Source organism: Carcharodon carcharias, chromosome 5 (genome assembly GCF_017639515.1).
Source record: "Carcharodon carcharias isolate sCarCar2 chromosome 5, sCarCar2.pri, whole genome shotgun sequence".
Taxonomy (NCBI): domain Eukaryota; kingdom Metazoa; phylum Chordata; class Chondrichthyes; order Lamniformes; family Lamnidae; genus Carcharodon; species Carcharodon carcharias.
In genome coordinates this window covers 113059485-113085209 of record NC_054471.1, presented here as the reverse complement: position 1 = coordinate 113085209, position 25725 = coordinate 113059485, and the positions used below count along the sequence as shown (strand labels likewise).

General features: G+C 42.7%; 1 protein-coding gene across 5 annotated transcripts in view; it reads left to right on the top strand.

The window, feature by feature from the left end:
* Window positions 1-25725, top strand: part of supt3h (SPT3 homolog, SAGA and STAGA complex component) — a 526661-nt gene that overhangs the window by 311310 nt on the left and 189626 nt on the right. For 4 of the 5 annotated variants that reach the window (XR_005943141.1, XM_041188853.1, XM_041188854.1 and 1 more), the window contains one exon: window positions 22730-22816. Coding sequence is in view for 4 of the 5 variants with exons in the window: in XM_041188853.1 (XP_041044787.1) it covers window positions 22730-22816 (87 nt within the window). In the remaining variant the exon portion in view is untranslated. Of the gene's footprint in view, window positions 1-737; window positions 789-22729; window positions 22817-25725 lie in introns of all 5 variants that reach the window. The other variant, XM_041188856.1, reaches the window with a different exon arrangement.

Sequence of the window (25725 nt, the reverse complement as noted above, 5' to 3'; positions counted from 1 at the left end):
AGTCCACTTGGCAACAGGCCTTGTTCTAGCAGATTACAAACGTTTGTTATCAGCTGTCATGAGACCCTGAGGCACTGGTTACCCAACATGTTGGGGAAGCTTATCCTCTGCCTATGGATTGATAAGTTTTGAAGAAATCCAGTTGGTGTATGCTGATAATTTATTTGACATGGCTGCTGCTTATCACAGTGCAGCATTTTCAAAAAATATCTGAATTTTACCAAACATTCTGAAGTGACCAGGACACATGTAAGAAAGTTCAACACCACTGGTAAATAAACAGATTTATACACCTCCCCCAGAATATATGAAGGGTAGATGGATAATTTATCTTTGTGCAAAGTGCCACAGAGAGTTGTCTAGCCTCCATTCACTGTCCCTTTGACAACTTAGCCAAAATTGGGAGTATGTGGAGAATTGATTGTACAAGTTGTCATTTTATGATTACAGTTTAACATGTTGGTGAAATAGTGCCAATCTTTTTTTCATACCTTGTATTCAAGGTTGTTTTGAGATACAAGCTGGGTAAACTGCAATGGAATGAACTAGTACAAATGCTAATTCTACAACCTGACTTACCAATATAGTGCCTATATAACAGTATCACTTATCTATTATAGTCAACTATGGAACTGACTTGATTAGTTCTGACACACAGGTGTCAACTCCTTACATGTTTCTGATGACATGGTTCATTTCTTCCTGCACTATATTAAATTGTTTGTTTATTTTAATAGCTTTCTACCATGACAACTCGTTGAAGAGTCTCACACTTTTGCAACGTACAGGTAATGTACAAAGTTGGATGGAACTTCAGAGACCAAAGCTATATGATTATGCTCAGGTCCCTGTAGCTGTTAACTGTTGCCAGACAATGTAGCACACATTCAAAACCTCTTTAGAAAGTCCAGTTGATTAAACACCAACGAGGTGTGATGTTAGTGTGTCAGTGTCCAAAAGAATTGAGTCACTTTTGTTCTTGTTTCAGTAGACCTAATCTTTCTTCTGTGTTAAGCCATATAATACAAATAGCAATAGGCGGTCTATTTCCTTACCCAGTTGTAATGTCTTACTTCCAACAGAAGACTCCGGTCAACCAAAGCTTCTCTTCCCGCATCCATAATTTGAAACAATTATTATAATGCATCTAATTTATTTTTGTTTCCTGAGTTTAACCAATATTATGCAAACACAACAGTAAAACAAAAGCTCAGCTGGTCATCATTTCCTGCATCTGTTTTGAAGCAATTGGTACAGGTGTCCAATTTGATTTTTGTAACCAGGTGCAATATTTTAGCCAATAAAATAAGAGCACTGATGTTTCTGTTTAAAGTTAGCTAAGAAGTTTAGTGCCTGCTAACTTTGCCCTTTATGATGTAGCATGAATAGCAAAAATGACGTGTGGTTTTTGCAAATTTATGAAACATGCTGACATTTTTCTTTTGCTAAATCAATATGCATTCGTCCTATGGCCAGCTCCAAATTAGTTTGTTCCTGCCCTTCACTTGGCGGGTTTGCATGGTATCTGTGCTTCTGAAGAATTTGATATACTTAATAAGCATTGATTCAGTAGAGAGAATGGATCTTTGTAGTTAAGACTAGAGCAAGGACTTTGCTATCAGAAATGAAGTGATGGCATCTGCCACTGATCTCGAAGCAAGGTGCGCAAAAAGGTTCGAATTAGGTCTGAGGCATGGATTTCACCTTTCCCGATGTTAATTTCATTTGGGCACCGGCTGCAGGGATTCTTTGGTATGACACAATTGTGGTGTCATCAAGCAGGCAAAGCAGCCAATCACATTGAATAATTCTCACACAGAGAAAAACCAGGAAGTAACATGCCCAAAAACAAAATACTGCAGATGCTGGAAATCTGAAACAAAAACTGAAAATGCTGGACAGACTCAACAGGTCAGGCAGCATCTGTGGAAAGGGAAACAGAGTTAACGTTTTAGGTCGGGATTCTGATGAAGGGTCAGCATCGACCTGAAATGTTAACTCTGTTTCTCTCCACAGATGCTGCCTGACTTGTTGTGTATTTCCAGCATTTTCTGTTTTTATTTCAGGAAGTAACAAGCAAGTTTTATCCTTCACTATTTTGCTTACTATAAACTTTATGAAAAGAGATCGGGGTGTACACAAGGGACTAAGGTAGAAGCTAAAATATCATAAGCATTTTGAAAGTTTTTATTATTTTAAAAATCTGTAGATTTTATCATGGTTTGTAGAAATCTGGGACATTCCACAAATATGAAAATTGTCTTTGGGGCAGAGAGGTTGTTCAGCAGTAATTGTGACTTAGTATATGTTTTAAAAAAAACTCATTTATACCCTATTCAACTTTCTCAAGGGTTGTTACAGTAAGAATAGAACATAAAAAGTGGAAGTTCACATCAATATAGGGATTTATTATTGATTTCCATCTGCAAGTACTGAAACAGTGAAAGAGTGGGAAATTAGTGACTGCAATTTTTGGCTTTCTGTGGTTAATGCTAACAATTTTACCATCAATATAACCACACAATTCAGGCGGCCATTGTTTGCATGCTGCTAACTAAGCCGATCAAATAGTGTGTTCTGTTGACCCATGATCTTTTTCTGATGCAAGGTTTTTAAATTTTGAGGGAGATGGATAATGTAGTGGTACTGCCATTGGATTAGTAATCCAGGTGTCCAGGCTAATTTTCTGGGGACATGGATTCAAATCCCACCATGGCAGCTGGTGGAATTTAAATTCAATAAATAAATTTGGAATTGAAAGCTAGTCTCAGTAAAAGTGAAACCACCATCGATTGTTGTAAAAACACATCTAATTCACGAATGGCCTTTAGGGAAGGAAATCTGCCATCCTTACCTGGCCTGGCCTATGTGTGACTCCAGATCCATAGTAATGTGGTTGACTCTTAACTGCCCCCTGAAATGGCCCGGTAAGCCACTCAGCTCTAGGGTAATTAGGGATGGGTAATAAATGCTGGCTTTGCCAGCAATGCCTGCACATCCTATGAAAGAATAAAGAAAAAAATGGATTTCATTAGAATTGTGATTCTTCTGTTGCACATGAAGACCAGGCTCTTCAACAATAGTCTCGTTGCACATTGCCTTTTTTGTTTCAAGCTGTGTTGTTGAATATTAAATCCAGCTCAAAACAGTGTGGTACTTTTTATACATATCAATTTTAAATCACCTAACTACTGGCATTTCCATGACAACTTCAACAGCATCCTCTTAATTCTTTGTCCTTTTGAGATTTTATTAGAACCAATGCCACAGTGCAAGTAGCACACTATTCACAGTGTGAGAACTCAATAAGTTGAATTTAAAAGACTGAAGCAAAAATTAACCATTGTAGGAGGTCAATTTTGCTCTACATATTGTCAAGGTGACGATGTTGTTTTTCTGATTAAATGTCAGATATTTTCTCCAGCCCTCGCTCCTATCATGCCAAGTGCTTTATATGGTCTGGTCATCCAAAATCAAAATGCACTGGCAGGTCTATTATATTTCAAGTGTACAGCTCCTGGTAGGCCACAGTGCTCTATTTAATAAGATATTTGGATTGCTTCAAAGTGCCTAGTTTTTTGTCAAACCTAAAGCAGAGAAAAATGATCTTGTCTTGCAGAAGCTTGAATCCAATGATGGTAACTTGCCCAAGATTGTTCCATTGTTAAAATCCTGATATTGGATCAATGTGGAAACCATGGAAGGAAACTGAATAAGGGTTATAAAAATTAACATAGATCTCCCATTGTATACTTTGCTATTTAGATTTCAAAATTAGGTAGAACATTGAATAGATAAGCCAGAGACTAAAATAATAACTGACTGACCTGTAAATCATAATGTATTCTACAGAGGCTTTCCTCTTTATACATTCTGTTGACCCTTTGGCCAGACTCAAATATTCCAGTAGTCGCCTGTCAGGTTTCCCATTCTCCACTTGCCCTAAACTTCACTCCCTGACACCAAATTCTGTTCCTCATCATCCATGTGCTCACTTATCTATATTGACTCTCAGTGCTCCACTGACTAGAGATCAGTAATTTTATTTTTAAAAATGTCAAACAGCAGCAATATAGATTTGAGTTGGTAGGAAATTGAAGTAGATTTATGCCAAAGTAATAAATTGTAAGTTGAGAACTAGGTAACAACACTCGGAACCGTAATTATACATGAGAGACAGAGTTACAATGACAAGTCAAAGCACTGATTCAAAGGTCTGGATTGTAAGGTGATGAACCCCAAATGAACAGAGACATTTCTTCTCATTCCTACACTCTCTGTGGTTCCTGAGAATAATCAGACTTCAGGAAAGGTATTGAGAAATAATTACATTGCTGTGGTATTTTGGTAAATAGTACACAAAAATTGTAATCCTTTCAAGTATAAAGCATTTAATCCACTTGCAATTGGGTTTCACAGGATAAACCTCTTTAAGTGAAGTGACAAATAATGAGAGCCATACGTGATAATGATTTGTGAATTGACGTTTTCCTTTCCAAGTCTGTGGAAAATATAAAATTCCAGTAAAATGTACAACTTACTGTAGAGATATAAATTGCTCCTTTAAGTGGGATCATATTGTTATACTCAAGAAGTAGTATTTTTTCTTTAGTCACTTTATGGTTAGTGATTTGGTACTGGTATCACGTGTTTTTTTTTCTGCTCTGTCATTCTGACAAGACTGAAGATTCCAGCTGTGGTCAATGAAATGCTCTGTCACCATCAGAGTATTAGAGCCTACTCTGCTGTTGCTTCACTACACGTTTTCCATTTTCCATCAAATTATTTGCAAAATGTACTGTTTATAACCTGGAACAGCAAGGAACTGATCCCCTGATCTCCTGATGGTCAGCCACATGAATTAGCTTTTATCAGTGAAGTCGATAGTGAGGACGAGGACCATTATGTTTTGTGAATTTTTTTCTGAGCATGTTATGTTGACAATAAATTTCAGTAAGGTTGCTTTGGTTTCTGTAACAATTACTCAAATTGATACATGTGCTCTAGGTGGTGTCTGTAGCTCGTGATGCATCTGGCATGCTGACATGAAAATGCACTTTGAATAATTGACAAATTTGGTTTTTAATATCTGTGGACAAAGTTATGTTTTAGACCATCAAGTAAGATGCATAGAATCAGTGGTTTCAGAATTGGAATCAATGCATCAGCACCATCATATGAGTATAAAACAAAATTAAGCTCTTTACCTTTTGTTAGTAAATCTGTCATTTGTTTTTGCTGACCTATATACAGTCTTGCATTGGTTATTTTATTTCATCAAGTAACTCGTCCAATATATATGAAACATCTTTTTTGAATATTTAAGCATTTACCTTTTCTTTTTGAGCTGAACAAAAACTTATTAATTTATCCTACCCATTGATTAAGAAGGTGGCCTCAAAATCTCATGTAAGGTTTTGCAAGTTGTGATCCTGTTCTTAATCCACACTAGATTAGTGCTGTAGTCACAGGCCACTTCTCAAGTTATTTTTCTCCATTTATTCACAGTATGTCTTGTCACTTCTCTCCTGTGGGAAATGTTGTTCTTAGTTCCTGAATTGGTTGTTGATTTACTAAGAATCACAACATTCATTAATTAATATGGAGCAGAATTGTTTGGATAGCAGGTTTCGTGCTGCCACTGAATGAATAGTTGGAGAATGCACCCTGGCTCCTGGTGGCTGCCCCACAGCCATATTTCTTTGTTTGCTTACGGCATGTGGGCTTCACTGGCTGGGCCAGTATTTATTGCCCATCCCAAGTTGCCCTTGCGAAGGTGGTGGTGAACTGCCTTCTTGAATCGCTGCAGTCCATGTGGTGTAGGTGCATCCATAGTGCTGTTAGGAAGGAAGTTCCAGGATTTTGACCCAGCGACAATGAAGGAACAGTGATATATTTCCTAGCCAGGATGGTGAATGACTTGGAGGGGAACTTCCAGGTGGTGGTGTCCCCATCTATATGCTGCCCTTGTCCTTCTAGATGGTAGTGGCCTTGGGTTTGGAAGGAGCTGTCGAAGGAGCCTTGGTGAATTCCTCCAGTGCATCTTGTAGATGGTACACACTGCTGCTATTGTGCATCAGAGATGGAGGGAGTGACTGTTTGTGGATATGGTGCCAATCAAGCAGGTTGCTTTGTCCTGGATGATTTCAAGATTCTTGAGTGTTATAGGAGCTGCACTCATCAGGCAAGTTGGGAGTATTCCATCACACTTCTGACTTGTGCTTTGTTGATGGTGGACACGCTTTGGGGAGTCAGGAGGTGAGTTACTCGTTGCAGGATTCCTAGCCTCTGACCTGCTCTTGTAGCCATGGTATTTATATGGCTAGTCCAGTTCAGTTTCTGGCCAATGATAACCCCCCAGGATGTTGTTACTGGGGGGATTCAGTGATGGTAATGCCATTGAACATCAAGGGGTGATAGTTAGATTCTCTCTTGTTGGAGATGGTCATTGTCTGGCACTTGGGTGGCTCAAATGTTACTTTCCACTTGTCAGCCCAAGCCTGGATGTTGTCCAGGTCTTGCTGCATTTGGATATGGACTGCTTCAGTATCTGAGGAGTCGCAAATGGTGCTGAACATTGTGCATTCATCAGCAAACATCCCCACTTCTGACCTTATGATGGAAGGAAGGCCATTGATGAAGCAGTTGAAGATGGTTGGGCCAAGAACACTACCCTGAGGAACACCTGCAGTGATGTCCTGGAACTGAGGTGACTGACCTCCAACAACCAAAACCATATTCCTTTGTGCTAGGTATTACTCCAACCAGTGGAGAATTTTTCCCCGATTCCCATTGACTCCAGTTTTGTTAGGGCTCCTTGATGTCGTGCTCGATCAAATGCGGCCTTGATGTCAAGGGCTGTTGCTCTCACCTCACTTCATCTCACCTCGGGTGTTCATCTCTTTGGTGCATGTTTGAACCAAGGCTGTAATTAGGTCAGTAGCTGAGTGGCCCTGGCGGAACCCAAACTGGGCATCAGTGAGCCAGTTATTGCTAAGCAAGTGCTGCTTGATAGCACCGTTGATGATCCCTTCCGTCACTTTACTGATGATGGAGAGTAGACTGATGGGGCAGTAATTGGCTGGGTCGGATTTGTCCTGCTTTTTGTGGACAGGACATACCTGCGCAATTTTCCACATTGCCAGGCAGATGCCAGTGTTGTAACTCTTCTTGTTACAAAACAAATGAGCTAAATTAAAAAATCAAGGAACAAAGTAAAAGGCAGCCCCTTAAAGGAAAATTGCAAAACAAAAGACAAAATGCAGAGGAAACTTCCCAACATTAAATGAAAGTGTGATTAAAGGGGTCAATAAAATATCCCAGTCCCCATGGTGCTCACCGAGCACGGGAGGCCTCAGTGGTGCCGGCGGACACTACATGCTCCTTATCCAGGGACACCCGGCCGCGACCATAGCCGTGGAAGAGGGGCAAACAGTCAGGTTGGATGACACCCTAGGTTGCCCACAACCTGGACCTGTTATGCCAGTGTTATAGCTGTATAAGAACAGCTTTGCTAGGGGCGTGGCAAGTTCTGGAGCATAGGTCTTCAGTACTATTGCCGGAATATTGTCTGGACCCATAGCCTTTGCAGTATACAGTGCCTTCAACCATTTGTTGATATCACATGGAGGGAATTGAATTGGCTGAAGACTGGCATCTGTGATGCTGGGAACTTCCAGAGGAGGCTGAGATGGATCATCCACTTGGCACTTCTGGCTGAAGATTGTAGCAAATTCTTCAGCCTTATCTTTTGCACTGATGTGCTGGGCTCTCCCATCATTGAAGATAAGGATGTTTGTGGAGCCTGCTTCACCAGTGAGTTGTTTAATTGTCCACCAACATTCATGACTGGATGTGGCAGGACTGCAGAACGTAGATTTGATCCGTTGGTTGTGGGATCACTTATCTCTGTCTACCACTTGCTGCTTGTGCTGTCTGGCATGCAAGTCGTCCTGTGTTATAGCTTCACCAGGTTGACACCTCATTTTTTGGTATGCCTGGTGCTGCTCCTGGCATGCCCTCCTGCACTCTTCATTGTACCAGGGCCAATCCCCTGGCTTGATGGTAATGGTAGAGTGGGGAATATGCCAGGCCATGAGGTTACAGATTGTGGTTGAGTACAATTCTGCTGCTGCTGATGGCTCACAGCACCTCATGGATGCCCAGTTTTGAGTTGCTAGATCTGTTCGAAATCTATCCCATTTAGCACGGTGGTAGTGCCACACAACACGATGGAGGGTATCCTCAATTTGAAGATGCAACTTCGTCTCAACAATGACTGTGCGGTGGTCACTCTATTGATACTGTCATGGAAAGATACATCTGCGGCAAGCAGGATGGTGAGGGTGAAGTCAAATATGTTTTTCCCTCTTGTTGATTCCCTCACCAACTGCCGCAGACCCAGTCTAGCAGCTATGTTCTTTCACACTCGGCCAGCTGGGTCAGTACTGGTGCTACCAAGCCACTCTTTGTGATGGGCATTGAAGTCCCCCACCCAGAGCATATTCTGCGCCTTTGCCACCCTCAGTGCTTCCACCAAGTGGTCTTCAACATGTAGGAGCACTGATTCATCAGCTGAGGGCGGGCAGTCCGTGGTAATCAGCAGGAAGTTTCCTTGCGCCTGTTTGACTTAATGCCATGAGACTTCATGGGGCCAGAGTCAATGTTGAGGACTCCCAGGGCAACTCCCTCCCAGCTGTTTACCGCTGTGCCGTCACCTCTGCTGGGCTTGGCCTGCTGGTGGGACAGGACATACCCAGGGATGTTAATGGTAGAGTCTGGGACAATATCTGTTAGATATGATTCCATGAGGATGACTGTCAGGCTGTTGCTTGACTTGTCTGTGAAACAGCTCTCCCAATTTTGGCACTAGCACCCAGATGTTTGTAAGAAAGACTTTGCAGGGTCGACAGGGCTGAGTTTGCCATTGTCGATTCCGGTGCCTGGGTCGATGCTGGGTGGTCCGTCCATTTTCCTTTTTTGAGGCTTTGTAGCGGTTTAAAACAACTGAGTGGATTGCTAGGCCATTTCAGAGCGCAATTAAGATTCAACCACATTGCTGTCCCATGTAGGACAGATCAGGTTAGGACAGCAGATTTTCTCCCCTAAAGGACACTCGTGAACCAGATGTGTTTTACAACAATCGACAATGGTTTCACGGACATCATTATTGAATTCAAATTCCACCATCTGCCATAGGGGGATTTGAACCAGGTGCCCAGAGCATTGCCCTGGGTCTCAGGATTACTCGTTCAGCAATTCCCTTCAGCAGTTATTCCCTTGCCTCTCAGTTAATTGGCTGGAGATGTGCCTTCCACACTTATCTGGGTAGGAAGTCCTGCCCCAGAGAGCTGCCAGCCATCTGATTGGCTGGCAGCTCTCTTCTCCCAGCAGCACCATTGAGAGAGGTGACCACTGCTGGGACTACACTGCGTACCACAGAACAAGTTGTTGCAAGCCCAAGATGCAGGTAAGACTGGGGGTGTCTCGGCAGGGCTAGTAGAGGAGGCCCTGAAGGGGAGCAAGGTGGGTGGGGCCTGGGTTGCAAAGGCCACTGGGGGTCAGCAGGGACACAATGGGCCGAAGGACCTGTTTCTGTGCTGTATAACTGTATGACTCTATGACATCAGAGCGGGGCAGCCCGGGGAGGAGTTGCCTGATCGTGAGAGGGGGCTAGTGAGGGAGGCACAACCCCCTTTGTGTCTGAGGCCCAAGCAGGCTAACCTCTCAGGCGACAACCCCCCTCCCCCGCCAACTGATTCCTGTCCACTACTACTGCCAGCCAAAAAATTGCAGGCAGGCAGGATACAGCCCCCACCTTCTCCCCTCCCGCCCATATAGTGTAAAGTTCTTCCCGTGGTCTTTTAGCAACAACAATTCTTTAGATATTTTCTTAACTTATCTTGAAATTGTTCAATTCAGGTTTCATTGCATAAGTATATTAACAAAGATTTTCTCTGATACACTAAACAGATAAATGCTAGAACACTGAAATATAAATAGAAGATGTTGGAAATACTCAGGAGGTCAGGCAACATCTGTGGAAAGAGGCACACTTAACATTTCAGGTCTGTGACTTTACGTCAGAGCTTGAAAATGTTGCAGGTGTAACAAGTTTTAAGCCAGTACAGAGGCAAGAAATAAGTGTGTGTGTAGGGGGAGGGGGGAGGAGGGAGGAGGGGAGAAGGAGGGGGAGGGGGTGAGTGAATGGGATGGGCTCGACTGGGATGGAGGTGAATATCTGATGGGGTGGGCGGGTGTGATTAAATGACACGATTGACAGTTCAAGGTAAAAAGGGTAGCAATAGGACAAGTAAAGAAACTAAAGATGGGTCTGGAGGAGATGTAAATGGCTGCAGCAGAATCATCACCAGATAAATATTTCTGTTATTTTGACATTTTTACCTTCTTGTTCCTTTCTTGTGCCACTGGAACTAATATTGCTGGGCCTGGAACCTTCTGGACAGAGCTAGAAGGGCTCTGTACCTAATTGTTCCGGAGCCTGAAATCCGGAAGTCCTGTCCCTGTATCTGGCACCCACAGTTTTGGCTGGGGAGTGGGAGGAATGGGGATGTATTTCACACATCCATGGTTCACAGAGTTGGCAGCACATTTAAAAGTGCAGCTGCCTTCAAGCAGACGTGGTTTTAGTCACCCAGGTTTTGTCACATAACTCATGGGACTTATAAATTTGGCTAAAAGGTCTAAACCTACCGGAGTTATTTGGAGAGGTAAGGTACCCCTTTGGGAGAGCTCAGGTATTCCTTTGGGATTGTTGAAAGTAGACATGAATGTGCATAAAAAGTGAATGAGACCTTGGAACAATCAAGCTGTTAAGTCATTAAATCCCCTGCTCTTTAAATTTTGGGGAAAAAAAGCCTGCAGTTGAAAAAAATCAGTGCTTGGAATTTCAATAGATGTTTGTTGACTAAAGCCTGAGTGCTATCATTATTTCTGCTTGACTGCTTCCACAACCTGTCATTATCACGGTGGTGTTTGGGGCTGGGGGTCGGTGGTGGGGGCAGCTGTAAGTTCCCAGTTTGATTGAAGCTCCAAGTGGTCATAAAGAGATCAAGGGTGGAATTTTCTGTGCCCACTGGTGTTGGGTATCATGGCCGGTGTGAGTGGACAATATGGCAAGAAGGCCAAAAATCGGTTTCACAACATCATGAAGCCAGTTTGCAATAATCCACTCAGTCCATCAAAGGCGGGCTGCACAGCCTGCTACCACAGGTCGGGAAATTTCATTGCTGTACATCTGCACATCATTATAAGCCCAACTTGTCGGAATCATCCCCCCACGCTGGATCATTCGAGCACATGCAGTCATGCTGGCGTGTTTCACAACTGAACATAAGTGATGTGCACTTGGCAAGCTGCACTTCACTCAGGACTTTGAGGCTCATTTGCCTACCTTGCTTTGGGCAGCAGCACAATGTCACTTTTAGGGAGGCTAACAGACAGGCCTCTACTTATAAGACCATCTGTAAGGCGGGGGTGGATTTTCGATGGCTGCAGAGCTATGTCTAGCTTGGCGAAGGGGGAGAAGTGGCTTCAGGCAAGGGAAGAGGCTGCAGGGCTAGGGCAGTACTGGGGAAGGAGGTTATCCCAGGGTGTGTGTGGGGACACATGTTGATCTGTCAAGAGGGTGAGGGCTGAGGAGGCAGTCTCCAGAGGAGATGAGGCCAGATGGAGATTTGAGGGTGTATGTGAGAGAATGTGGTGATGTCTCTTGAGCTGACATTGAATGAGATGAATGTGTGATGGGCTTCAGAGTGTGTGTTTAGTGATGAGGTGGTTGCCTTACCCTGGCGACATGGATGAGATCAGTCATCCTCTTTCTGCACTGGATGGCGAACCTCTTCTGTGCAGCGTTGGCACTGACCACCTCTGCCACCACCTCCCAAGCCAGAGTGGTGAGACTGATGAGCCTCCTACGGCCAGAGCAGGGGCATAGGACATCGCAGCAGGCTCCAACCGTGTTCAGAAGTCATCCCAGGGATGTATCACTGAATCGGGGAGCTGCAGCCCTCGTGCTTTTTGGGGCCATGACTTCTGTGCAACAGTCCTGGGCTGGAAGCACTTAGATATGTGCACATGGCCGCACTTTGCATATGGTGCCCAGCATGAGGAAGCCGTGGGGTGAAGTTGTGGCAGGCAAGTTGGAGGCCGCCCACCAGCAAGACGGCGTGTTTTCTGAGAATGCAGGATTAATGAGGCAGGATTGGGGCGATACGGCGAGAAAAGCTGCCATTTCGACCAACAGGTAAAACACTCTTTTTCCTGTCCACTGCTGCACTTAGTGCAAATCTGGGACTATTCCGCCCTGTCTTAGATACTTGGAACTTTACTTTATTTCATCTCACCATGGCTCCTGAGGTTTGCCTATTGTGGATACTGGTGGGTGATTTGGCAAGGAGGGTTTAAGGGCAAAGGGCGGTGGATGGGGGGCAAGGGCTGGCATGGGGCTATAAAGAACCATGTTTTCATTACTACTGCCTCACAACCTCCCCACCCCACAAGCCCCTATGGCTACCTCTGCAGTACCATCCCCCACTCCCCCCCCTCCCTTAGGATCAAAAGTCCAACCATTCAAGGCATTTTCCCCTGAGTTGTGTTTGTGGAAATTTCCTGACTGTGTGTACCTGTCTGGAGATCAGAAAGCTTTTCTGCTCTGCCTTTTGCATAGTTCTGCCTCTTTTAGGTTTAACAGTCATTGGGATGTTAATTGGCTCAGGGTGAGACTTCTTTGCTCATCAGGGAGGACCCCAAGAGCTGCCACCCAATCAAATGGTTGGCTGCTCTCTTGTGTCCACTACTGACACCGCAGGCAGCCCCAATTGAAGCACCATGTTGTCAGACATGCCAGTAAGTCCTGGGAGGCACACCTGCGAGGGCTGTATGTGAGGTTCAGCAGGATGCTGAAGTGGGAGTGGGATCTACTTTGACCACTTAAGGGCTTCAATTGGCCCAAGGGTGGGTGGGCTGGTCTCATTGGTAAAATACCAAATGAGGTGGTTTGGCAGCATGCATGGTGATGCCATCATGGCAGTGAATTTTACTCCCCCCCCCTCCTCTGCCACATCTGCCAGCTTTCTCCCGGTGATATGATTGGTTGGCAGGGGGGGATTGTAAAATTCAGCTCTGTGACTCTAATACATCTGTTTACACACTTAAAAAAAACTCTCTGTTTATTAAAATTGCTTTAAAAAAACTGTATGTTTATTAAAATAGATTCAAAGAGGAACACTAGTTTAACTTGGAGTTCTCTTGAGAAATGATGGAAATCACTGTTGGGGAGAAACACCCCAATAGTTATGAAAAGTGTATGAGACTGGTGTCTCGTTGGAAATTTTCTCTGGCACTGAACGCAGAAAAGGCAGAAATTGTGTGTTTTGGAATGCATTGCGCAAAGAGGCTGTTTAGTACTAGTTGGAAAGACTGAGCAAATATCAGTTAAATAAGGAGTATGCAATAACATAAAACATTATGGCAAGAAGACCATCATGGGCGGGACAATTTTGTGTTGTATGGATGAAGATCAGAATCAAGAGAGGTGACTGAATGACTCCCAGATGGAAAAAAGAATACATAGAAGTTCAAAGCTCTAATAATAGAGCAGTATGTGGCAGCAATATTTCAAACTATGACTAGTAAACCATATGTGAGCCCTGGGTATCAGGCCCATGAAACCTGAGCAGCTCAACTGTTACATTTATAATTTTTACTCTCTGGCTTGGCCTGTTTAAATTTGATTTGAAAAGGATTGCTTTTTGTGCTATTGCCTCAATTGTGATCAATCCTACCTCAGGACACCCTCAAGATATAGTAGTACCTTCAGTCTGAGATATATGCAGATTAATGGGAGCATTTCTTATGTTAGAAGACCTGATTAGAAGAAGGACAAATGGTAGGCAGATGATAATCGGTAGAAATAAAAATGTAATGCTGAGGTCTTGTAGTCTGTAGCCATCCTAGTTACAACTTGAGTTGCCTGGTGAGGTCAAAATGTACCTTCAGTCCATTTTCAAACAATGCTTCATATTTCATTATTCAGTTTTTTCAAGTCCTGGTGAACCTCATTTGTGTTTGTTGCCTTCCCACTGGGCATATCCTTACGGAACCTGAAGCTTTGTGAACTTCTGATGGACATAGTAAGAAGGACTCAAGTCCTAGGATATTTTTCTTAAAGCTAAGCTTTGCTTGACAGAGCTCGTGTAAAGTGAATCTTACAATTGAATTCCTGGTCCAAATTGCAATCAATTAAGAAGAAAGAGAGTTTGCAGGCAAATTAGAAGGGAATTGTAATGCGCCTTGACCAAACTGATCCAAGGTCATTGGACAAACTGGGCTCTGAACTAGTTTATTAACTTGGGTTAAAGGCTTCAGTTTCATCTTTGATAAACAGACTTTTTGCAACTCAACCATCAGGTATTGGAATAAGCTTGAGATGTTCTGAAACAAGGGTGTAGGCATCTTCTCAGGCTCCCTTTCATGATTTTTTTCTTTATTCTTTCATAGGATGTGGGCGTCACTGGCAAGGCCAGCATTTGATGCCCATCCCTAATTGCCCTTGAACTAAATGGCTTACTAGGCCATTTCAGAAGGCAAGTTACTGTGGGTCTGGAGTCACATGTAGGCCTGGTAATTTTACCAACTGCTTGATCACTGCCTTCCCCTAGGCTGCCTGCACCAAGTGTTCCAGGTTTGCTCCACTCCCTCCCATCATCACCCAAGTGTTCTGGCTGTACATCCACCCATCCACCCCCCAAATGTTCCCAAGTGCATCAGCCCCTTGCTTTTTGCATCTTCTTCCAGCTTCTTCTCCCATATACATTCCTTAATGCTGCTGAAGATCCTGTCATACAACGATTTTAAAAAAACTGTTAAAGATCAATGCATTAGTAATAGAATTGCACCACATCGCCTTGCAGTGGTGATTATAACCATAAAGGCTGTTTAATATAGATGTTTTGCATGATTGAACAGGGCATCTTGTAGAAAACATTTATTAAAAGCTGAGAAACCTAGGATAAAGGCCAAGATACACATTGCAGGTCATCACCAAAAGAGCAGGCGAGACAAAGAGGTAACAATTCGGTTCCACAAAGCTCAATTGTTAAAAGCTTTGCTTAAGAACAACATTATAGTGAGTCCAATCAAATTTTTAAAAAATCTGAATTTGCAAGATTTCTCTCCCTCTGTCCAATTAAAAACAGTTTTAATAGACGTCATCTTAAATATAAAGCTCAAGATATGTCATCTGTCCTGATGAAATGTCAACAATCTGAAGTGTTAACTCTCTTCACAGACACTGCATTACCTTCTGAGCATTTCCAGTGTTTTCTGTTTGTAGTTCAGATTTTCAGCATCTGGAGTATTTTAGCTTTAGGATCTATTAACTGTTAAGGCTGTAGTTTATAAAGAATCTTGGAAATATTTTGAAGAAAGCATGCATTCAAATTCAGAATACTACAAGCTAAAATTGAAACAATCATGCATTTGCTAACAGATTCAAATCAAGTCCTATATTTCTCTATAATCTATTTTTGATTTTGAGCTATGCCAGAAAACACAGGAAGGGGAAACTGGTAAAATGTAAACATCCCGAGCTAATTTGCATGTGCTTTCAAATAATGTGGTAAGAAAGCGCACGTTAAATTACATGAAAAAGTAGTTTAGATTATGCTAAATACTTTAACATTGTAATCTTAATATTTAGTATCTAATTTTTTTTAGTCTTTCATGGGAGGTGGGCATTGCTGGCTAGGCCACCATTTATTGCCCATCCCTAATTGCGCTTTGAGAAGGTGGTAGTGAGCTGCCTTCTTGAACTGCTGCAGTCCATGTAGTATAGGTACACCAACAGTGCTGCTAGGGAGTGAGTTCCAGGATTTTGATCCAGCGACAGCAACGGAATGTTGATAATATCCAAGTAAGGATGGTGTATGGCTTGGAGGGGAATTTGCAAGTGGTGGTGTTCCTATGCATCTGCTGCCTTGCCCTTCTAGGTGGTAGAAATTGCGGTTTTAGAAGGTGCTGATGAAGGAGCCTTGGTCAGTTGCTGCAGTCCATCTTGTAGATGGTACACCCTGCTGCCACTGTGCGTCAGCGGTGGAGTGAGTGAATGTTGAAGGTGGTGGATGAGGTGCCAGTCAAATAGGCTGCTTTGTCCTGGGTGGTGTTGAGCTTGAGTGTTGTCGGAGCTGTACTCATCTAGGCAAGTGGAGAGTATTCCATCACACTCCTGACTTGTGCTTTGTAGATGGCCGACCGGCTTTGGGGAGGCAGGAGGTGAGTTACTTTCCGCAGAATTCCCAGCCTCTGACCATGGACTTGTAGTCGCAGTATTTATATGGCTGATCTAGTTCAGTTTCTGGTCAATGTAAACCCCCCCCAGGATGTGATAGTTGTGGGGGGTGGGATTCAGCAATGGTAATGCCATTGAATGTCAAGGGGCGATAGTTGGATTCTCTCTTATTGGGGATGGTTATTGCCTGGGATGTGTGTGGCATGAATGTTACTTGCCACTAATAAGCCCATGCCTGATATTGTGCAAGTCTTGCTGCACATGGACACGGACAGCTTCAGTCTAATTTCTCATAAATTATTCCTACACAGAAAAGCAATTAAATATTAAGTCTGACCTAATTTCAGACTTAAATATACTGTAGTTACCTTGGACACTGGAATTGAAAATTCAGAGATCATCAGTCACATTTCTGTTGTAACTTTAGCAAGAGTGTGCTGCCAACTAGACAGCACATGGATACAAAGGGTCCCAGTTGGGATAGTTGAAAGAGTTGTTGAGGTGCAGCCTCCACCTAGCTCAGCAAAGTAATCAACATAAATGGAGTGTGGCTGGTGACTGGAACCCCACACTTTGGTAATTTCTAGATCCTTGGTCAATAATGAGACCCTGAGTTCATTCAGCAGAGGTGTGACTGGTGAGATCAGGCCTATCACTATGGCTAGGAGTGGGACCCACATGAAAAGAAACAGGATTTAAAGTATAAATGCAGCCCCAATACAAAGATGACCACAGAGGCATCTCAGAAATGTTTCTGGGAAATGGGGACTGAGGGACACCCAGGTGTTTCCCTGCAGAAGATAGCCACTCTGAGATTTCTCTGTAAGCTTTGTCTGTCAGTGATAGAATGGGTATATCTTTGATAATTATACAATCCACCTGCCTTCACCTCGCCCCCATCCCGCCACCGAACCCTACGCAGTCCCTATAGATTTTCACTTTCTTAAGCTTGTTTATACATTCACTCAATGTTAATAGATTATTTATGCCAGATTAAATGGAACACACGTGGATTTGTGCTAAACAAAAACTTAGCGAGAAAGATCCATCTTACTAAGTGGGGTGGGGGGATGGGTGGTGCAGTTAATGATAGTATTTGATTGAAAGAAAAGACTATAATGTTGCCAAGAATAGTAGTAAGGTTGAGGATTGGGAGTATTTTAGAAGCCAGCTAAGGGCGACCAAAAAGTTGATAAAAAGGGAAAAAGTAGAATCTGGGAGTGAACTAGCTAGGAGTCAAAAACATTTTTTAAGTGCTTTTGCAAGCATATAAAAAGGAAGAGAGTAGCCAAAGTTAATACTGGTCACTGAGAAGCAGAAACGTGAAAATTTATCATGGGGAATGAGGAAATGGCAGAAACATTGAACAACTATTTTGTGTCTGTCTTCACAATAGAAGATACAAGTTACGTACCAGGAATAGAGGGTAACCTAGGGAGTAGTAAGAGTGATTCATATCAGCAGAGAAACTCAAGGGACTAAAATCCAGCAAATCGCCAGGACATGACGGCCTATATCTTAGGGTTCTAAAAGAGATAGCTGCAGAAATAGTGGATGAACTGGCTATGATTTTCCAAAATTCCCTTGATTCTGGAACAGTCCCAGCAGATTTCAAGTTAGCAAAAGTGACACTGCTATTCAAGAAAGGAGGGAGAGAGAAAACAGGGAACTACAGGGTAGTCAGCCTGACGTCAGTTATCGGAAAAGTGCTGGAATCTATTATTAACGAGGTTTTCACAGTGTACTTAGAAAAGCATGGTATGATTAGAACCATCAACATGGTTTTACAAAAGGAAAATCTGTTTGACAAATTTATTAAGAGATTTTTCAAGCTGTAGCCAATAGGTTAGAAAAAGGACTTTCCACACAAAAGGTTAGTGCACATGATAAAGGCTCATGGATTGAGGGCAATATATTAGCATGAATACAGGATTGGCTAACAGACAAGAAGCAGAGATTCCTGATAAACGGGATGTTTTCAAGTTGGCTGGCAACAATCAGTGCTGGAGCCTCAGCTATTTACAATCTATATTAATGACTTAGATGCAGAGAAAGAGAGTCATGTATCCAAGTTTGTTTATGATACAAAACTAAGTGGGAATGCAAACTGTGAGGAGAACACAAAGGGGCTGCAAAGAGATAAGGACAGGTTAAGTGAATGGACAACAAGAGGCAGTTGGAGTATAATGTGGGGAAGTGTGAAGTTATTCACTTTGATTAAAAGAATAGAAAAGCAAAATTTTTTTAAAAGATGTGAAACTTGTAAGTGTTGTTCAGAGAGTCTTGGGATACTCATGCAAGGAACACAGAGTTAACATGCAGTACAGTAAGCACTTAGGAAAGCAAACGGCATGTTGGCCTTTATTGCAAGGGGATTGGAGTAGAAGAATAAGGAAGCGTGCATTGTTGGTCTCCATTTTTAAGTAAGGATATACCGTAGGCATTGGAGCGAAGGTTCACTAGATTGGTCCCTGGGGTGAGATGATTGTCCTGTGATGAGGGGCTGAATGGGTCTCTATTCTCTAGAGTTTAGAAGAATGACGATGTTGTCATGGAAACAGTGAAGATTATGAAGGGGATTGACTGGGTAGATATTGAGACGTTGTTTTCTTTGGCTGTGGAATCTAGAAAAAGGGGATACAGTTTCAGGATAAGAGGCCGATCATTTAGGACTGAGATAAGGAGAAATTTGTTCATTCAAAGGATTGTGAATCTTTAGAATTCTCTACCCCAGAGAGTTGTGGATTCTCCATCATTAAGTATATTTTAAGGCTGAGATAGACAGATTAATAGTCTCTCAAGGAATCAAGGAATATGTGGAGCAGGCAGGAGAGTGGAATTAAAGCCCAAGATCAGCCATGATCATATTTACTGGCGGAGCAGGCTCAACACGCTGTACGGTCTTCTCCTGCTCTTATTTCTTATGTTCTTATCATAGGAAAAAGAGAATGGTCAGGAGTAATGTGGTTCTGGCCACAATGACCATTCCCTTTAAGAGTTGCAGGTTAGTTTTAAGTGGTACAAGTTACAATTTTGGGACGACTGCTGATGTGTGCAGCTGATGAACACCACGATTATCACTGGCTGCATGCAGAAATTATTATAATAAGCAAGGAGCACAAAGTTGGAGTGTTGCCTTCATTTCAATCAACAGACATGGATTAACCGTACATCATACTTCCTGCACCGGCTTTTGGAGGTCGCCCAATTTATTCCCCCAAGAGTTTGTAGCACAGTCCAACTCAAACTTCCACCTACTCTTCCATTTCAAGACAAATTAGCTGAGAACATTTTTGAAGCCAGGAGAGACCTCAACTCCAAGTCATTCATCTAATCGATAAATAGCAATCTTCCTAAATTTGTTGCCATTTAGCAAGCTCAGTTTCTTTATTATTCATTCTTATTGCTTTCCCTTTGCTGAAACATTTTCATTTAGATTGATTTTAGTCTGTTATTTTTAGCCTACCTTTCTTCTGCTACACCACTGTTAATCATATGCTCATTGTTTTAGACACTGATTCCTGTTCCCTGCTTGAGCTCTCTTTCATACTCTGCTCTTTCCTGTAATAGTCTCTGATCTCTGTGTTGCATGGTTCTTCATTCCTGTATCTCTATCTGTGCCTATGACATACCTTGTTTCTGAATTAGGAATGTTTAAATTTTAAAAAATAAATTAACTTATTATTTGTAGATCTCCCGAATATTCATATTACAAATGATTCAGCTCCATTCCTCTGAACTAGATCTGGTGTCCCAACCTTTTACAACTTTTGTTTCCTCCATCATTCTAGTTGACTTTTCCCATATTGATGCTGTTTAAATATATTGGCACCATGGCAGGCAGAACTTGGAGAAAGCCTTGTGAATGTACTATCATGCAATCGTGTGAGGGACACACAGCATTGCAGGGTATAAAGAGGGTTTTCAGTCACCCAAGGAAAACTGGATGGGCATCGCCTTCGATAGAATTAAGCAAACTATGTAGAGCAGCTGGGTATGGAAAAAAGGAAGGTTGGAAGAAATCCAAGCCAAATCAGTTCACATGCCAGCGAATAGGGGGAGTGGAACAGGCTGAGCAACAATGCAGAAGCAATAATTACCACTTCACCATACTGGGCAATAAAGCTTTTTGTTTAAAAAAAAATCTCAATTTATCATGTCAGCTGCCCAGATGGTTGCCAGTCAGCCATAAGTTTGACACTCTGTGAGCTGTATTTTATGTGACCCTGCTGGGTGTGTTTTGGGGTAAAATAGGGGGCAGTGCACAACCCACCACCACCTCACCCACCCCGAGCCCCCTTCCATAATACGGAGTGGTGGGTGGTCGGGCAGGTACCAAAATTGGCAGCCTGCCCACCATATTCCAATAAGTAATCAAGGGTCTAGACTTGTTACCAAGCCAATTGACTGATAATACGCTGCCCACGTCATAAAATGTTTGGCGTGGGCAGCTAGACAGGCACGGGCAGCCTGACTTTTTTAAAGAATGTCCTTCAAAGGATGGGGAGGATGGTGGGGTGTGGCTTGCTCTTCAAGAGCTGCTATTTGCTGAATGAGGGGTGGCCCCCTCATCTCCCCTCCCCTCCTGATCTACCCAAACTCTCCCTGCTCAAGACCATGGACTTATCTGTCTTCCTTCCTTCTTCTGCAGTCCCAGCAGCTGCAATGATGTGATGTGCTCTTGGCACTGTCTGGACTGATGGAGCTGCTAGCCAATCAGATTGGTCGGCAACTCGAGAGGGTGGAACTCCCTCCCCAGTGAGGGGCAGAAGCCCCACTTGGCCCTTGTTTAGCTGACCCACAGCGCATTATGGTTGCGGGGCAGGTCAGCATGGAACATAAAGGCTCCAAGCCATCTGTCTGCCCCCCCATCAGTATTATTCAGCCCTGTGCCTATGGCAAATGCAGGTTTTATGGAGAATCCAAGATGACTGCTAACCCTGGATTCTGGTCTGAATATCCTGAGTTCTGATAAGATTGAGCTTGGAAAATCAGGCAACAAACTTGGAAAATCGTGGAGACATTTGCAGATGTGTAGTTCTAGGAAAAGGCTTAAGTATGCCATGAAAGATAATCTTATTCTTAAAACAAAACTTAAATGTAAGTTCCCTTCCTGTCACTTCTGTGCAAATGGTTTTGCATTGGTAAAAATAGTTACCTTAGAAAATAAAATCGGTGCTTTGAAATGAGTGATGAATAGATTACCCTGTTAAAAAGAGACACCTGTTTCTACTCAGAGAGGAATGAAATATTTCAATGAAGCCTGTTATTATAACACTAAAATGGTACATAATGGTTCAGCTTATTAAGGCGAAATCTGCTTTGATATTTTCATAAAAAGAAGTAAACAAAACTATTTATTTCATCTATTTCAAGTTCTAGAGTGACAAAACATTCAATGTTTACTTCAATAATGTATTTCTACATCTGTGTTGAAAGATTTTTTGACTAGTTGTTTATTTTAAATAAGTGGTAGCTTCCATAGTTTGAACATAGAGACTATGGATGGAATTTAGTATAAATGGTATAGAATCTTGGTTTACCATTTCAGCCACAAAACTAAAATGAACATACTATATGGGAATATGATAACTAGGAACACTTAAAAAACATGCTGTTTGCATGGAAAAAATGTGGCTCTACAGTTAGGTCCAATATTATGATTTATTGACTGGACCTTGTGCCCACTCCATCGGCCAAAAAGGAAATATGCCCCTTTTCTGTGACTATTAGGAACAGCCACTGTTGTCATTAGAGTTTTTTTTCACTACTAAATAGAATTTAAAAGTTAGCCAGCGGATGAGTTGAATGAATAATGTTCTTATTCATTTGGGGCATTGAGTGAAAGTTGTAGCTCTTCCATACACATCTAGTTAAATTTTGCAAAATTATTTTCAGTTGGGTAATTTGTTCTTAAAATAAAATTGAACATAGCATTGTATAGAATCACAAAATGGTTACAGAACAGCCTGTCACATCGTGCCTGCCCTCTGTAAGAGCAACACAGCTAGACCCACTCTCTCACTCTTTCCTTGTAGCTCTGCAAATTGTTTCTCCTCAGGTACTTATCCAGTTCTCTATTTGAAAGCCATAATTGAATCTGCCTCCACCACAATCTCAGACAGTGCATACCAAATCCCAAGCGCTGACTGTGTAAAAAAAAATTTCTTTTCATGGATTCTTTGCTATTTACCTGTATTGGTGTCCTTCCGCCAATGGGAACAGTTTCCCTTTCTCTCTCTACTCTATCTAAAACCCTCATGTGTATCCTATCATGAGATGCAATATAGGTTTACGTTATGCTTTCACTGTGTTAAGTTTTAGTTAGATATTATTGATATGGTTGGGTTACCTTATCACAGAACACTGATTTTATTTGCATACAATTTATAAGCAACATTTTTTGTATGTTTCCTTTAGTTACACCAAGCAGCTGAAATCTCACAAGTCAGAGGAGCTCGAGTCATAGCAGCAGAAGATATTCTGTTCTTAATGCGGAAAGACAAGGTAAAACAAGTATTTTAAACCAGGTTAGAAGCACTGTAAACCTAGATCAGTGTTAATACTGTGAAGTGCTTATTTTTGGACTCGATTTGATCACTTATGGGAAGATTGTTTTGTATCTTACAATGTGCTTTTCACAAAATGAAGTACAGATAGGGAGGCTATTTAGTTCATCCTTAACAGGGATACATGGCCCCTCATCGTAGCACCCAAATGCCTCCTGAGTGAATTTTGCCTCCATCAACCTAACTAGGACGTCATTCCTTTTATTAATTATTCTTTTTGTTTGACAAACTGCCCTTACTCAGTGCCTTCCAAGATTCATGTTGCCTACTTAATTAGGTGATCTCAAATGGGACAACAACGGAGGAGCTGCTCGGCAACCCTCAATTAGTGAGAGGTAAAAGAGCCCATGGTGCCAATGCTCACTCTTCCCCCACCCCTGGCCTCCACATCCATTTCTATAGAGTTACCCCTTATAGAAACTTCATGTGTGTCGATGTTGGATGAGGTAAGGATTGTGCTCAACTGGGATGAGCACAATCCCCTTCAAAACAAATAGAGCTGTATTTTTGCTATCAAGGCAGGTAACTCCAGTTGGGAAATTTTCTGATGCGCCAAACCTGCCTCGGTAAAAGGCGCCCTGAATCATACGATTTTTGCTCCACGGGGGCGGGTGTGGGATGGAGTCAGGCCCATCAACTCCAGAAGTAGATTCTAGGTGACTGTAGGGGCGGGCACCCACAGAGGAAGGCTGGCTATAAGGTCAGCCTTGGTTTTCTGATACTGCATCCCAGTTATTCCTGAAGCTGTTTGGTTCTCTAGCCTCATCCCCTCGTTCTCTCACATCTCCCACCCATTCCCCATGGCACCTCATACCCTCAATCCCAACTCATGCCTCCCACCCAGCCACCATGGACCCTCATGCCGTCCAAACCACTTCCACAGCCAGTATCCAATATGGACAGACCTCCAGAGCCATGTGGTGATGAAAAAAAAACTTTAACAATCCAATACAGCTCTCACTCCTGCAGACTTGATAGTAAAAAAAAACTTGCATTCCAGAAACTCATTCAAAGCTTTTAAATTTCCTCAAGTTTTTAATCTCTTTTAAAACAAACCTTTAATCAGACCCTACATCAAAGACAGCTAACCCCTTAATAGTCTAATTAAACTGTCAATCATATTTTGAACTCAGAACCCCTGCTAAGATAATTGTTGCTTTTGAAACTGAGCCAAGCATTCAGAATGACATAATGATAGCCATTGGGGAAATGTCAAAAAACTCAATTGAAACTGCACGTTCAGATGCTACTTTTTTTTCTAAGTTGCAGCAGATGACCTGTGAATGAAAGTAGTCCAGCAGAGGGTTTTTTAAACTCTGTGATAGCTGCAGCCTTTTTTTTTTAAAGTCTAAAGCACAGGGGACTTAGAAAACTTTAGATCATGAAAGTTACCCAGACATTTTCTGCCTTTCAAGAGCATTCCTTCTACTGCATCGATTTGTGATTCCCACACTGCATGTTAAGACCTTTGGAATAATCAAAATGGGACCTGTTTGAACTCAATGCTGAGTTCAAATGGCCCTAAAGAGTCTGTGTTTCACCCCTTTCCCCTTGCTACAAACATTTGTTTTTTTTTTATTCATTCATGGATTGATGGCATCGCTGGCTAGGCCAGCATTTATTGCCCATCCCTAACTGCCCTTGAGAAGGTGGTGGTCAGCTGCCTTCTTGAACGACTGCAATCCATGTGGTGTAGGTGCACCCACAGTGCTGTGAGAGAGGGAGTTCCAAGATTTTAACACATTGACAATCAAAGAAAGACAATATATTTCCAAGTCAGGGTGGCAAGTGGCTTGAGAGGGAACTTGCAGGTGGTGGTGTTCCCATATGTTTGCTGCCCTTGTCCTTCTAGCTGGTGGTGATGGTCATGGGTTCGGAAGGTGCTGTCCTTGATGAGTTCCTGCAGTGCACCTTGAAGATGGTACACACTGCTGCCACTGCGCATCAATGGTGGAGGGAGTAAATGTTTGTGGATGGGGAGCCAAACAAGCAGGCTGCTTTGTCCTGGATGTTGTCAAGTTTACTGAGTGTTGTTGGAACTGCATTCTTCCAGGTGAGTGGAGAGTATTCCATCACTCCTAACTTGTTCCTTGTAGATGGTGGACAGGCTTTAGGGAGTCAGGAGGTGAGTTACTCATCACAGGATTCCTGATCTCTGACCTGCTCTTGTAGCCACAGTATTAATATGGCTAGTCCAGTTCAGTTTCTGGCTAATGGCAATTATTGCCCAGGATGTTGATAGTGGGGGATTCAGCGATGGTAATGCCATTGAATGTCAAAGGGGAATGGTAAGATTCTCTAGTGTTGGAGATGGTCATTGCCTGACACTTGTGTGGCACGAATATTACTTGCCACTTGACAGCCCAAGCCTGGATATTGTCCAGGTCTTGCTGCACTTGAACATAGATCGCTTCAGTATCTGAAGAGTCATGAATGGTGCTGAACATTGTGCAATCATCAGCAAACATCCCCACTTCTGACCTTATGATGGAAGGAAGGTCGTTTATGAAGCAGATGAAGATGGTTGGGTCCAGGACACAACCCTAAGGAACTCTTGCAATGATGTCCTGGAGCTGAGATGACTGACCCCTAACAACCACAGCCATCTTCCTTTGTGCTAGGTATGACTCCAACCAGTGAAGAGATTTCCCCATTGACTTTAGTTTTGCCAGGGCTCCTCGAGGCCACACTTGGTCAAATGCTGCCTTGATGTCAAGGGCAGTCACTCTCACCTCACCTCGGGAGTTCAGCTCTTTTGTGCATGTTTGAACCAAGGTTTTAATGAGGTCAGTAGCTGAGTGACCCTGGCGGAACCCAAACTGGACATCAGTGAACAGGCTATTGCTC